Source organism: Chiloscyllium punctatum, chromosome 4 (genome assembly GCF_047496795.1).
Source record: "Chiloscyllium punctatum isolate Juve2018m chromosome 4, sChiPun1.3, whole genome shotgun sequence".
NCBI lineage: Eukaryota > Metazoa > Chordata > Chondrichthyes > Orectolobiformes > Hemiscylliidae > Chiloscyllium > Chiloscyllium punctatum.
This window is the reverse complement of record NC_092742.1, coordinates 98,399,020-98,415,234: the sequence shown is the minus strand read 5'-3', so window position 1 is coordinate 98,415,234 and position 16,215 is coordinate 98,399,020. Positions and strand designations below refer to the sequence as shown.

Here is a 16,215-nt window from a genome sequence, read left to right as displayed (position 1 = left end):
TTCCAATGCTTTATGAGCCCTCTTAAATGTGGTAACCAGAACTGTACAGAGAATTCCAGATATGGTCTCTCAAAAGTGCCCTGTAAAACTGAAACATAACCTTTCTATCTCTGTACTCAATTCCACTCAGGATAAACAAGCTTGTAAGATTTCGCCTATTTCCTGTACTTGAATGGTAACCTTTTGTCATTCATGTACTAGGCCACCCTGACCCTTCTGCATCCCTGAGCTCCACAATGATTAATCACTCAAAGAAAATGCTGCTTTTCTAATTTTGCTACTGAAACAGATAACTTAACACTTTTCCTGACCAGATGGACAATTTGACATTTTCGGGAACTAACCTACATTATTACCTAAGATTTAACCGAGCAACTTTGCTTGTTCAGTCTTAGATGGTGTATATCATAGAATGAGACTGCATCGTGATGATTCATAATACAGCATAACTGCTTAAAAGCTTCAAGTTATATAGCAGAGAGATGATCAACAGTATTAAAGTTGTTCTGAATTACAGCACTGCTTGCTAAGAAGAGAGTTTTAGTTTTAAATTTTTTGAGTAATGAGAGTGTACCAGGATGCCTGGAAATATGTTTACTTCAATGCATGTTTATTTGACCGTTAATCCTTTGAGATGAATAGTTCAATGCTTTAGGAAAAAAAGCCATAAAGAGTCCAGGGCCACTGAAAGACAAATACCAGGAAACCAGCTTTCAGTCTGATAGAACAGACCTATAGCAGTAAAGTTCAGCAGTCTCTGCAGCAGACTGTTCTGAAAAGTAGTCCCAAGTGGTTCAATAGAGCAGATCCAAGAACAGAAGGCTAGTGAAGAAATGAGTTTATGAAACACCTGTTAAATAATAAGTGAGCTAAGGCAGCAACTCATTTAAAAGTTTCAGGGTAAGTTATTAACTAAACAAAATAGCATTAAGTAAATGCAGAATTTGTCAAAATGAAACGGGCTATTGTTATACAAGCTGAATATAAGTGCTCTGAAGTGGAGATAGTGTGACTAATTACTAACGTTTAAGTATCTGCATGTTTGTTATCAAAGGTTGAATCTTATTTCTGATATCTCCAGTAAGACCATTCCAAATTGTTCTTTTAGAGTGACATTGTCTATATTCTTTACTTATAGAGTCATAGTCATAGTCATACAGACGTACAGCAGGGAAACAGACCATTCAGTCCAATTCGTCCATGCTGACCAGCTATCCCTATCTAATCTAATCCCATGTGCCAGCACTTGGCCCATATTCCTCAAACCCTACCCATCCAGATGTCTTTAAAATAATGTAATTGGATCCCTTCAACACTTCCTCTGGCAGCCCATTCCATACACCCACCACCCTCTGCATGAAAACATTACCCCTTAGGTGCCTTCTGTATCTTTCCCCTCTCACCCTAAACCTGTATCCTCTATTTCTGGACTCCCCACCCCAGGGAAATGACTGTCTATTTATCCTATCCATGGCCCTAATGACTTTACAAACCTCTACAAAGTCAGCCCTTAGCCTTCAACACTCCAGGGAAAACAGGCCCAGCCTTTTTAGCCTCTCCCTTTTGCTCAAATCCTCCAATCCTGGCAACATCCTTGTAAATCTTTTCTGAACCCTTTCAAGTTTCATAATATCGTTCCGATAGGAAGACGACCAGAACTGCACGCAATATTCCAAAAGTGGCCTAACCAATGTCCTGTAAAGCTGCAACATGACCTCCTAACTCCTACACTCAATAGTCTGACCAATAAAGGAAAGCATACCAAACACCACTTTCAAGGAGCTATGAACCTGCACTCCAAGGTCTCTTTGTTCAGCAACACTCCCTAGGACCTTCCCATTAAGTGTATAAGTCCTGCTCAGATTTGCTTTCACAAAATGCAGCACCTCGCATTTGTCTAAATTCAACTCCACCTGCCACTTCTCAGCCCATTGGCCCATCTGATCCAGATCCCATTGTAATCTGAGGTAACCCTCTTTGCTGTCCACAACACCTCCAATTTTGGTGTCATCTGCAAACATACTAACTATACCTCTAATGCTCACATCCAAATCATTTGTATAAATGACAAAAAGTAGAGGACCCAGCACCGAACCTTGTGGCACTCCACTGGTCACAGGCCTCCAGTCTGAAAAACAACCCTCCACCACCACCCTCTGTCTTCTACCTTTGAGCCAGTTCTGCATCCAAATGGCTAGTTCTCCCTGTATTCCATTAGATCCAACCTTGCTAACCAGTCTCCCATGGAGAGCCTTGTCCAAAGCCTTACTGAAGTCCATTAGATCACGTCAACCACTCTGCCCTCATCAATCCTCTGTTACTTTTTCAAAAAAAACTCAATCAAGTTTGAGACATGATTCCCATGCATAAAGCCATGTTGACTATCCCTAATCAGTCCTTGCCTTTCCAAAGGCATGCAAATCCTGGCCCTCAGGATTCCCTCCGACAACTTTCCCACCACCGATGTCAGGCTCACCGGTCTATAGTCCCTGGCTTGTCCTTGCCACCTTTCTTAAATAATGGTGCCATGTTAGCCAACCTCCAGTCTTCTGGCACCTCACCTGTGACTATGGATGCAGGAAATATTTTGTTTTTTGGTTAAAAATACATTGAATAGATTGCAAAAGTAAAATCTCGCGTTAGTCAAGCTAAGTTTTACTCTGGGACCTGACTACTTTATATTCCCCTTACCTGGCATCAAAGCAGAATTTTTAACAGCTTTTAAAGAATACCAGTTTGTTTTTTCACTGATGCACTTGCCAAACCAAAAAAAAAGCACGATTTTTAAGGTGCAATAAGATTTGATGATGTGACTAATTAAAACAGAATATACAGGCATGATTTAATTCCCATTCTGATCCAACACATGACTCTTTCATATTTTCAGTAAAATTTGATATTCACAGTTGTCAAATCAGTTCACAAAGGCAATTTCCTTTTCTTTGTATGGAGGTTAGAATTTATAGTGGAAAAATGTGACAGGAACAGCACAATGCTTAGACTTTTAACAGATTAGAATGTTTGAGAGAGTGGAACAAGCATAGATCACAGAATCCCTACAGTGTGGAAGCAGACCATTTGGCCCATCAAGTCCACACAACCTTCAAAGAGCAACACACCCTGATCCATCCTGCATTTCCCATGGATAGCTAGCACATCCCTGGACACTATGAGCAACTTAGCATGGCCAATCCACCTAACCAGACATGGGGAGAATGTGTGTGTGCGGATTTTGCACAGTCACTTGAGGATGGATATGAACCCAGGTCCCTGTGCTGCTAGGCAGCAGTGCTAACCAGTCAGCCACCACGCTGTCCATAGAAGGTTATACAAAGCTAAGAACAGTAAGTTACAAACCAAAAAAAAGTACTGACCTTACGAAACTGCATGACTAGATTCATGAGGCTGCTGGTGGTATTCTGGGCCTGCTGTGTGGTTCCCATGGACGATTGGAGCAGGTCTTCGATGGAGATTTTATTCTTCAAAGCCTGGTACAGCATCTTCTGCCTACTTTTCAGTTGGCAGTACATCAAGATCTCAATCTGCACAGGGAACAAGAGAGTCTAGTGTTTTAAAGGACAAGCAGGGAGATCTAGAAGGGTATCATCTGTCAAGTATCACTATACAAGGAAATGTAATAGTGCAAGTATCGATGATCCATTCCATTACAACATTCAAAGAAAAAAAACCTTACATTTATATGGTAAATTTTTCAAGGAATCCAGAGCACGCTTGTATCAAAAAAATTAACTTTACAGTTGATATTATGAAGGCAAATGCAACAACCATGTCTAAAAAAAAATGTTCTTTGGATATGAACATCACTGGCAAAGGCAGCATTTATTGCTGATCACCTACAAGTGAAAAATTTGCTCAATCATTTCAGAAGACCTTTGACAGCCAACAATATTATTGCGGGTATGGCATCAACACATCGGTCAGAACAGTTAGGGATGGGAGATTTTCTCCCCTAAAGAAGAGTTAATAAGACGGGATTTGACAGTAGTTTGAGACTGGTACTTTGCTCCAGATTTTTGAAACAGTTCAACTTAAATTTAACCCCCACCCAACCCCAGTTGCTGCAGTGGGATTTGAATTTGTTTCTCAAAAGCATCTGAATCATCAGTGAACTAACATGACTAATATACTACCATACCCAAATGCACACCAAGTCCACAAAACAGAATTAAGGGCAGAAAAAACAACTTTGGCTCAAGGGAGAGGTGATGGCTTGATATTAGGAGAATTTTCTCTTTTTCTTTGAAAAACTTAATGGGACCTTTTGCATCTCCCTGAGCAAGATGGGCCAAATACAATTTATCAATTGAAGTGTGACACCTTTGGCAATGAAGAATTTGCTTCAGGACTGGACTGAAGCGCAGCTCAGATTTAGTGCTCAAGTTGCTGAAGTGTGATCAAACCCCATGGCCCTCTCAAGCTGGACAGTGAGCCATTGCTGCAGTAAACGGCTACTTAAATTTTTAAAACTTTTCATTAATAAATACATTTAACATACGAAATTCCTCAGTCCCAAAGCCTTACTACAACAATAGTTTAACACCATTTTGGTAAGAGGCAAGCCAAAGTGATCAAATTAATGCAAATAAAAACAAAATGATACTCAAAAATTTCCATTTCTTTTCCCCCAAATGATATCTCCCCCAGGGGTGAGAAAAATTACAGCTTTAAAACTTTGCCAAAAATCTCAAGTCAGCTGCATTGCTGTTTTCAGAACTCCTTCCAATTTCACCCAAGATCTAATATTAGTTAGCAGCAATACTGTTAATTCTGCAATTATAACTAACAAAACAAAAAAAACTTGAGATACTTGTTGTCCCCTGACAGCACTGCTTCATTTTGGTATTAGACTGTACAAGACTAGACTTCATTCTTAGCTTGTGAAAATCTCAGTCAATATAAATTGGTGTCAGTGTTCAACAACCAACAAGGGGGACAAAAAGATCATCCAACATTTTTGCTCGAAGTGCCTGCCTATCAATGTTACAATAAACAAACCCTAGCTGCAACACAATCCCTGGTCAGATAGCTGATAAATTAATTTTAGCTTCCGTATGAAAAACTGCAGCCAATAGGTAGAGTGGACAATAATGAAGACTTCAAGCAAACGTGAATCAGTACCAATTGAGCAGCAGGAAACAATAGGCAAACAAACCAAATTAGTTGCCTGTGGAGCTGAGCACTCAGGAGTCATCAATGTTTGAACTACAGGTGGCTAATCGAAGATATGTTGCCAGAGTGACTGGAGCAAAAAAAATACAGCAACTCAACTTTACCTTATCTGAGAGCTCATTCTCCACATCCTTTTTGATCCTCCTCAGCATGAAAGGTTTGAGAATCATGTGCAGACGTGACAGCTGGTCTGCAAATTAAGGGAGGCAAGAAACAACTGCATTAGCTGCATTTTGTTTTAACAATACAATCATCAGGTGGACAACTTGAGAATATTCCCATGGACTACAACCCAGATCAGCTCACACTGGGTTGCGGACTCTACAGAATTGATCTGCAAATGTGTGTGCAACCAAATGGGGCTCATCGCAGAGACAACAAACCAAAACTCCAAAATATTTAACACCCCCATAAAAGGAGAACCGGAAAAAAGTTCAGCTATAGAAGTGACCACCTCCGAACCAATCGCAAAGCTCCCTAACTGTACCCTATTGTGTCAAGAACAAACTATCAAGATTAACCCCACTAATTTGGGAGTTTGCAGCGCATTCGGATACTGCTTATTCAATAGGAAAATAAATCAATTTGGGATACTGAGATGGGGGTTTGACCAGCACCCGTTCAAAGTAAAAACAGGCTTTAAAAAAATATTTTCATGGATTGCTGGTTAGGTCAGAAAATTCCAAACTGCCCTCAAGATGATGGTGGTGAGCCACCTTGAACTGCTGCAGTCCATGTGGTGGAGGTACACCCAATCCTGGGCGATTCTAGGATTTTGACACAGCAACAGTGAGGAACAGCAATTACTTCCCAGTCATGATGTGCGTAGCCTTGCAGGCGATGTTATTCCCATCCATGTAACAAAATTTGTATGGCTTGTCTAGTTCAGCTTCTGCTTGAAGGTAGCCTCTATGGATGTTAACAAACTAGAGGTCATGGGAAACATTTTTCACCCAAAGGAGAACAAAGTTGGTGATTAAGTTACTGTGAAAGTATTTTGAAGGAAACATACAAGCAAATTATCAGTAAATGAGACTTCAGTAGAGACAGAGACAGAGACAGAGACAGAGAGACAGAGACATTAAAATGTAGTGAGAATGGAGCTTGGTAGTTTTAGTCTATCAAAAAAAAAAAGAACTGTGTTGGGGAATTGTTTGTGTTTTTCTTCAAACAAATAATGCTCCCATGACAGACACCCCTCTAGTTCTGGTAGAGCATTGCTCTCAAATTTCACTAGTGTGCTTCCTCTCAAGGTTTTCATTAGATATGCATGGAGAAAGTTCGTAAAAATGATAACAGGAGAACGAGCAACATTTACTCCCCAAAGAAACCAAAAATACAGATTTCAGGGAGACAGAGTCTGAGGATACTAACTCCAGAAAGTACCATAGTGCTGATACCAGAGGGTACAGATTCTAGACATGTCAGATGTTCTTGAAAACATGGTGGCACAAAAGCTATACACTACTACTGATTCCAGATAGGTCAGCAGAAAAATGCAGAGTTTTACCCATTCCAATACCAAGAGGAATGAACAGATTCTGCTGGATTGTCCAAGAAACAGTGGTTTTAGGGAGTGTGCACAATAAAACAGCAATGAATATTGCAAAATAGCACTTACTCTCATCGATGGCAGACTTGTTCTCAGCATGGCTTTCAATATCTTTGGAAAACCACTCATTGAATTCATCATGGGAATCAAAGAGAGTCGGCATGATAAAGTGCAACAGCGCCCACAACTGAAGTAAGAAACAATAAAGCAAAAAAAAAGAAAGCTTTCAGAGTCTAGATAAATTCCTGATTTATTACAAACCTCTCTACCGCAGTTGACATGTACTAACAGTATTAACACAAGATATTCACTTTCAATAGACATAACGTCAGTATTTTTCTGACAGCCACTTTTCACAATATATATCCCATCCACATCCAACAGCAGAACACAACAGCCAGAAAGAATGAGGAGCTCAGCAGCAAGATGAACCACCTTGGTTAAAAGTGAACTAATTGGGCTGATTCATATTTCTGTGAGGACTCAGAGTGTGTTTGGGACAAGTAAGGACCACACGGTAAGAAGAACAATATAATCCAGGGAGGACAGACAGGCCGACATGAAGAGCATTACAATCCCACAGGACAAGGATGACAGACAGATGCAATCTGGATCACAGTCTCACTAGGGGAATCAAAGTGGTTACAAATTTTATATTCGTGACTCCTCAGCCACTGGAAACAGTCTACTTCTATCTACCCTGTACCATTCTTTCAAAGTACTTCTACCAAAAATCACAAAAAGAACATAAGTTGCTAGTTGTCCCAAAGAAATTTCTTGGCTTAAAATGTGATTTTTCCAACATGCATCCTAGATACAGTTGCCTGTAAGCACCTGTGATAACATAGCTAATCATGTGTAGGGGTCCTTGAACTTACTGACCTCCGCCATCGTGTTCTGAATAGGAGTCCCTGTCAGCAGCAACCTGTTCCGGCACTGAAATTGCAGCAAAATCTTCCAACGAACACTGCGAAAAGGAAAGAAGAACTGAGAAAACAAAAATTCATGTGCAAAACACCTAAACCATTCACAACCTCTGCACATCGTGCAGTCAGTTAGTCAAGTTCCTGGGAAGAACCCATCATCAAAATGATTGCGCTCTATTCTAAAACCAATCAAGGAGAACATGAAAATAAAAAAAGTAAAATATTGATTCAAGTAAGAGTACATTGCATCTAGTGCTGTTCACCTTATGAAGCAACTAGACAGACATCAATTGTCAGTTAGGAAGAAGTGAATCAGTCTCCACAGGAAGTGGGTAGAAATATCAGCTAGACATGTGAAAATATTTTCTTCAGCTATGATTTAGCACATCTTCCAATGACTGACTGTTTTGGCCTTCAATAAAACCAAAATGAAAATGGATATTCAAAGTTATATAGAGTAGATTAAATTTTGCTATCCTTGAATGAATGGCTGAAATTGTGAGTCTTTGCTGGATAAAAGCTCTGCACAAGTAACCTCATCTACTTGGACAAAATGGGAATAACTGGTCTTCAGAGACACAAGGCTCTGTACCAACAAGTAGAAATGAAAACTGTACACTTCCCCCAGTACGTGTCAATATGTGCACTCTGAGTTGTGTACCTGCCACCCAGTCCGCAAGTCAGAACCTGATAAATACACAAGGATTTTAATTAGTGGTTTACCTGGAGCTGCTTTTGAGTGCCTGGGCCTCATCTAGCACCATATACTGCCATTTCACCCGCTGAAAGTATTTCACATCCTGAACCACCAGCTGGTAACTGGTTATCACCACATGGAATGGTGCATTTTGGGTGTACAATGTTTTCTAAAACCAAAAAGAGGCAAGAGAAGTTATGAAAAACTAATTGTCAATGTCAGTAAAAGATTACAATGTGGCTGCAGACAAAATGAACCACCTCACAATGCCCCCAAGCCACCCAGTGGCAACACATATTATTGAACTTGGAAACCACCCAGCTGCCACAGATAATAGGACTGTTTGACAACATGCAGCAACTTCATTCACAGCCTTAACAGAAAAGAACATTTAACTTTAACTGTACCAGGGAGTACCGTATAGTAATACTGCATGCAACTTGAGACAGACCATCTACCCATTTTTTCCTTAGCAAGCACATTGCTCCTGACTGCCATCGCCCTTGGCCAGAGTTCGGTTTGTACAATGTATACCAAGGTTAGCCCGATCAAACTCATGACTATCCCTTGATTCCTCAAGCAAGTTGTTCACTTGCTTAGAGGAGAAAGTGAGGACTGCAGATGCTGGAGATCAGAGCTGAAAATGTGTTGCTGGAAAAGCGCAGCAGGTCAGGCAGCATCCAAGGAACAGGAGAACCGACGTTTTTGAGCATCAGCCCTTCTTCAGGAATGGCGTTCCTGAAGAAGGGCTTATGCCCGAAACGTCGATTCTCCTGTTCCTTGGATGCTGCCTGACTTGCTGCGCTTTTCCAGCAACACATTTTCAGTTCAATTGCTTAGAGTCCAATTCAACATCAGCAAGACTGAGGAAACTCTACATGGTGAAGTACCTGAATCCTGCCACGTCCATAGCAATATCCAACAGACTGCAATCTCAGTTTAACTCTGAATTCAGCTACAAACTTCAAATGCTATCCATAAAGACTGATCATTTTGGACATGAAAAAACTATCCTTACCATCACCTTTGTAATCTCACTGCCATCAAAATCCTTGTTCGTACCTGGTCCATTCAGGTGAAATCACACCAACATTCTACTTGCTTAATTCCCAAGTCCATGACTTCAGAGAAGTGCAACTCACTCAAAGTTCTGCTACCCTACTGGTTGGTCTCACACTCAGCCTCCACAAGAAATGGGTAGGAATATCAGCTACAGGTAACATTTTTGTACATTATGATTTAGCACATCTACCAACTGCTATGTCTTGACCAACAATGAGACAATCGTGAAAAGGGACAACTGAAGCTATCTGGCTTAAGATAAAGCTCAGCAGTTCCAGGACAGCAGAATCGACCATCTTCATATTATATCATCTGTATCCTGACACAAGTGCACTGACTCATCTAATCACCACTTTCTAAACCCTTGCCCTTATTTCTTAGTCACCCTCCATGTCTCATCTCTCTCCAAATCGCTAGTGTGCGAGCAGGCCATTCAGCTCAGAGTCCACACTGACACCCCCAAACAGCATTCCAGCCAGTGAGAGACTAGAGTTTTCAGTAACTTCACATAAATTACCTTTTGTGGTAGCAGCCCAAAAGTAGATGCATTGGCTTCAATTCCTCAACTTGCTACATGCGGAATTAAAATTCAAACTTGGAGTTACCAGAACTACATTTACGTAGCAGCTTTAAAGCATCTCAAAGTCCAAAGTCGAAGGATGTGCGGGTCAGGTGAATTGGTTATGCTAAACTGTCCATAGTGTTAGATGCATTAGTCAGAGGGAAATAGGTCAAGGTTCTTCGGAAGGTCGATGTGGACTTGCTGGGCTGAAGGGCTTGTTTCCATACTGTAGGGAATCTAATCTAATCTACTTCAACGAACAATCTGACACCAAGTTCATCAAAAAAGGTGTCAGGGCAGGTGATTCAAAGTCTGGTCAACAACTCAGAACAAACAGGGAGAGAAGACAACCTCTTGAGGAGGACCACCTGATAAGAAAATATGGGCTCTTGAGACTGCGCTGCCAATCAACACAAATATTTGCCTCAACTGTTTCCTACCCATTCCTCATCGCTTTTGATTGAGACATTAAACTACTTTGACTTATAAGAAGCACAAGCGCAGAGAAAGGTGGACAGATTATGAGAAGAAATTCTACAACTCAGAAACTCAATGGAGAAGGCACCAATGGAGGTGAAGTAGTAATGATGGAGGGATAAAAAGCAAGTACCCCTCGAGGTGGATCAAGAACATGAGAATTTGCAGGGCTGCAAAGCAGCAAGACCATCAGGATTACAACTTCAAACTGAGGTATGAGTGCACCAGGAGTGCTGTAGGCCAGCAAGCATATGGCAGCTATGCAAATGTAATCTGATACAAGTCAAGATGGGATCAGATGAGTCACTATGGCTTGCCTCCTGCAAACTATTCCCATCACATCTCTCTTGTCTATCAGAGGCCACAATGCCAGTGCTAACACATGGATATCTTTCTGCTTCACTATTTAGAATCGAAGGACACATGCAGAAGCTCATAGCTCAAATCCCACAAGACGACTTGTTGGCCAGGAAGGAAAATTCATCATGTAGCTGAACAAGTTGATTGTCAACTTTCCAACACACCTAATGGCAAGCAGTAACAGCAAGAGAATTTTTCCTAGTCAGCCATCCTAAAGCAGGGAATAGCAAATTTTAGATTAGTGTGGTGCTGGAAAAGCACAGGTCAGGTGGCATTAGAGGAGCAGGAAAATCGATGTTTCGGGCAAAAGCCCTTCATCAGGAACCAAAGTATGGCAAATAATTGCAGTACTTCGCTCATGAGTATGGACTGATTCTATGAAAGTTCATGGCAGAACACGTTGAAATGAAGACAGGGGATATGACAGAGGCACCTTTGGATCAGCAATTGCTCGAGAACACTTCCAGGTTGAACTCAGTAGATATTAATATTGGATATGCCTGGCCATTTTTAATTAAAAATTATTGGGTGGTGAGCAGTGCAATGAATTTTGTGGGAGGAAATGGATTACGACGCCACACGGACCAGTTCACACACTGGGATACATATCTCTTCATAAGTTAAGTATCAAGTGGACATCAAGCAGAAGGAGTCGAGTAAATCTTACCTGGCTCCAGAACTTCCTGATCACCTTTCTGTCATGTGGGTTCCCCCAGTAAGGCAACACCTAAAAGTGGAAGGAAAGAAAGTGAATATTTCAGAAGTTACCCTCAGCAACACGTAGCATATCAAGAAAACACAAGTTAGTGAGGAAAATGAAGTAAAGCAAAGTCTTGCAAGGGAAACTATTGAGCCTGGCTCTGTGGCTCAGAAGGGAAGTGGGGAGAAAAGGAGAGCAAGTGATAGGATAATCACTGATAAGAGGAACAGACAGGAGATTCTGAGATTACAAAGAAGACTCGTGGGTGGTGTGTTGCCTCCTGGGTTCCAGGGTCAGGGATGTCTTGGATAGAGTCTACAGGATTCTAAAAGGAGAAGGGAGAGCAACCAAAAGCTGCTGTACACATCAATACCAGTGACATAGAGAGCAAAAGGGAGGAGGACCTGAATAACAGAATTATAGGGAGCTAGGGTGAAAGCTAGAAGGCAGGACGGCCAGAATAGTAATCTCAGGATTTCTAAGTGCCACGTACGAGTGAGGCTAGGAACAGATAACGAGTGCAGCTGAACACCTAGCTGCAGGGCTGGTGTAGGAGGGAAGGCTTCAGATAGGTGGATCATTGGGATACCTTCTGGGGAAGGTGAGACCAGTACAATCTGCACCTAAACCAGATGGGCATCAATATTCTGGGTAAGAACTTTGCTAGAGCTCTTCAGCAGGGTTTAAACTAGATTGGCGGCGGCGGGGGGGGGGGGGGGGGGGGGGGGGGCGGTGGGAACCAGAGCTACGGATCAATTGATGGAGTAGGTACTGAACAGCTAGATACAGCATGCAGAGAATCTGAGGTGGGATAGGCACTTGATAGGGCAAAGATGCAGTCAGTGTGATGGGTTGAAACGTGTCTATTTTCATGCAAATTGTATCAGGAATAACAGTGATGAATTTACAGCATGGATCACAAATTGGAACTACAATGTTATGGTCATTACTGTGACTTGGATATCACCAGTGCAGGAATAGTTGTTGGACGTTCCAGGGTTTAAATGTTTCAAAAGGAATAGGGAGGAAGGAAAAAGAGATGCAACAGTGGTACAAAGAGAGGTCAACAAGGAGGGTTTGTCTAAAGAGTCAGTCTGGGTAGAAGTCAGAAACTGGAAAGGAACACAGTCACCGTTGCTAATGGGGGCGCGGTGGGTGGGAAAGAAGGGGTGTCTGTAGTAAACTCCCAAGAGAGACGTGGAGGAGAAGATTGGCAGGCAGATTTCGGAAAGGTGCACAAGAGTTGTTGTCATGGGGGACTTCAACTTCCTGCACACACAGGCACTCCTATACACACGGAAACACACAAACAGACGCGCACATAGACGCCCACACACACCCTTACAGACACACACACTCCCACATGCACCCCTTCACAGACTTAAGACACTCTGCGCACACGCGCACACACACACACATATATTTCGTGGGGTGAATTTATACTTGCAGGGTTACATTGTACTTTGCTCAAAAACTGCATGCATTCATGTAGAACTCTATTATCTCACTTTTTAGAGTAGAATCAATCTAAACATCATGGCATAGACAGAACACAGGGAGCCAACACCTTCAACATATTGTCAAGCTATCACCATTGTTAACAGCTAACCTGAGAATGCAACTTTTTAAATAAAAGGTTTTGTGATTTACACATGCAAGAAGTGAAACTACAATGGTATCCTAATAGATGAAAGGATTAACAGACAATCAATTTTTCAATGTATAATTTCAGTTACATCACACTGTAAATTTTTGCTATAAATTCTGTTAGGATTGAGCTCTCCACTATCACCTGATGAAGGAGCGTCTCTCCGAAAGCTAGTGTGCTTCCAGTTAAACCGTTGGATTATAACCTGGTGTTGTGAGACTTTTAACTTAGCAATGCAATACTGCCACCTGGTGCCAGCACTATTCAGAAAGCCAGGCAGAACAACAGAAACCTCAAGCTCCTGATATGTCTAAACATATAATCTGGTCAAATAATGTACAGTGAACACTATGCACAAATGTTTTTTAAAAAGCTTCATTCATGGAATTTGGGCTAGGCCAGTATTTATTGTCTATCCCTGTTAGATGTAGGTTTTCTCGCGGAGTTGAAAGGTTCATTTCCAGATGTTTTGTTACCTTACTGGGTAACATCTTCAGTGGACCTCATGCGAAGCAATGCTGAAAATTCCTGCTTTCTATTTATATTTTTGGGTATCTTTGGATTGGTGATGTCATGTCCTGTGGTGAGGTCACTTCCTGTTCCTTTTCTCAGGTGGTGGTAGATAGGGATCTAACTCATTGTGTTTGTTGATAGAGTCCCGGTTGGAATGCCATGCTTCTAGGAGTTCTTGTGCGTGTCTTTGCTTGGCTTGTCCTAGGATGGATGTATTGTCCCTTCTCATCCATATGTGAGGATACTAGTGAGAGAGGGTCATGTCTTTTTGTGGCTAGTTGGTGTTCCTGTATGCTGGTGGCTGGTTTTCTGCCTGTTTGTCCAATGTAATATTTGTTACAGTCTTTGCACGGTATTTGTAAAGTTGATGAAGTTCGTGGTGTTTGGTGTATGGAAAATATCATAAAGCTAGTGGATCTATGCCACTTCACCTTTAACAACAAAACTTGCAGACAAACCAACAGCAGAAAACTAGCCACCAGGATACATAAACACCAACTAGCCATAAAAAGACATGACCCTCTCTCACTAGTATCCTCACACATGGATGAGGGACAATACATCCATCCTAGGACAACCCAAGCAAAGACATGCACAAGAACTCCTAGAAGCATGGCATTCGAACCAGAACTCTATCAACAATCACAACGAGTTAGACCCCCAATCTACCACCCTCTGAGAAAAGGAACAGGAAGTGACTTCACCACAGGAAATGACATCACCAATCCAAAGATACCCAAACATATAAATAGAAAGCAGGAATTTTCAGCATTGCTTCGCATGAGGTCCACTGAAGATGATACCTAGTAAGGTAACAAAATGTCTGGAAATGAACCTTTCAGCTCAGCAAGAAAACCTACACCTAAAAGGGATAGACAATTAATACTGGCCTAGCCCATAGTCCATGAATGAAGCTTTTTAAAAAAAACGTTTGTGCATAGTGTTCATCATTTGACCAGATTATATGTTTAGACTTATCAGGAGCTTGAGATAACTGTTGTTCTGCCTGGTTTTCTGAATAGTGCTAGCACCAGGTGGCAGTATTGCATTGCTAACTACTTTATTGTAAATGTCTGTAAGCATGCATGCTGGGAGTAATCTGGAATACGTCTGCTGGTATTCAAAAAGTGAAGACATCCTCTAATTCTTCAACAAAAACAAACTCCGGTTTGGAGAGAAAGCAGATTTAATGTTTAAGGTCCAGTGACCCTTCCTCAGAACTGATTGTAACTGATGACAGTGGCAGGGATGTGTGGGTGGGAAAAGGACATCAAAGAAGGTGTTCAGACCCTAAAGTTATTGAACTCAGTTATTTTTTTTTCCTCATCCTTTGTCCCCTCGACAGAAAGGGGCACATTTGTTAGCTCCTGTGCAAAAAATATAGTACAAATGTTAAAGTATTATGTTTAAGATCATGGTGGCACAGTCAGGAATTATAAAATGACCAATTGAAAATAGAAGCTATGCTAGGCATAGATTTTAAGCCTTGTTCACTGGTTTCCGAGTGACTTGCTCAATCTCACTCAGTTTCAAACAGATGAGATTTCACAAAAGAAACCAACATAATTGCTCTGTTTATAAATTTAGTTTGCATGTGATTTTGCTGTCCTTTTTTTTGTGATTCAAATGTATTTCCTCTTTGCAAAAGGTCCCAATATCTTCTGGTGGAAAGTCAACAAAGAAAGTGCTTCTTTTCTATATAATGCTCCTCTTGATCTTGGGGGTGCATGAATATCTTCAATAGCTAGTTAATTATTTTTGAAAGTGCATAGAAACGTAGCAGCCTTTGTACAATTAAATTTTCAATGAGGTCAATGCTCAAATGAGTATTGGATAAATGAAAAATAGTTGTCAGAACACTTGTTCTTCAAAATAGGTCCATGGGATAATTGGCATTGTTAGGTCAGAGTCTTTGTTTAACATTCTGATCAGAAGGTATGATCTCTGACTGACTGTACAGTACTCCCTCAGAGCAACTGATTGATGGATGGGCATCATGATGAATTTCTGCTAATTCCGATGTTGATGGGCAGAACGATCAGATATTCCTCTGAACAAACTATATCATGTATTGAACATATGCATAAAGCACCCAGTCCAATTCCACTTTCCTCACTCCACGCATCCATTAATGTCATTTAGTACAACAGCAGCCTATAGTCATAATGCTGGTCAGCTGATACCCTATTTAATCTAAATCTGCCCTCCTGCTAGCTTTCCATTCTTTTATAATGTTGCACTCTTTTCACGTATGTGTCACTGCCTAGTGACTCTAACCTCACTCTTCTGTTTGATCCCCATACTCTTGATTATCCAACTTAATGTTGTCTCTCCCACATGCTCTACACAGCCTCTAATATCCCTTTCTTAATATGGTCTTCAATATTCTTTCTCAAGCAACTTGCACTCTTGTCACTTGCCAAACCTGAGCTACAAATTTTCTCAAAACTCACTATTGCGTATCCCTAATTATCCAGAGGGCAGCAAAGAGTCAGGCGCATTGTTGAGAGCCTAGAGTCACATCGAAG

The 16,215-nt window shown here is 41.2% G+C and overlaps 1 protein-coding gene across 3 annotated transcripts in view; it reads right to left on the bottom strand.

Moving 5' to 3' along the window:
• The window catches only part of ino80 (INO80 complex ATPase subunit), a 217,764-nt gene that overhangs the window by 110,175 nt on the left and 91,374 nt on the right, over positions 1 to 16,215 (bottom strand). For all 3 annotated transcript variants that reach the window (XM_072569373.1, XM_072569372.1, XM_072569374.1), the window contains exons 15-20: positions 11,494 to 11,553; positions 8,392 to 8,534; positions 7,625 to 7,709; positions 6,812 to 6,929; positions 5,295 to 5,380; positions 3,375 to 3,542 (exon numbers count right to left, since the gene is read on the bottom strand). In XM_072569373.1, the coding sequence (XP_072425474.1) occupies positions 3,375 to 3,542; positions 5,295 to 5,380; positions 6,812 to 6,929; positions 7,625 to 7,709; positions 8,392 to 8,534; positions 11,494 to 11,553 (660 nt within the window). The remainder of the gene's footprint in view (positions 1 to 3,374; positions 3,543 to 5,294; positions 5,381 to 6,811; positions 6,930 to 7,624; positions 7,710 to 8,391; positions 8,535 to 11,493; positions 11,554 to 16,215) is intronic.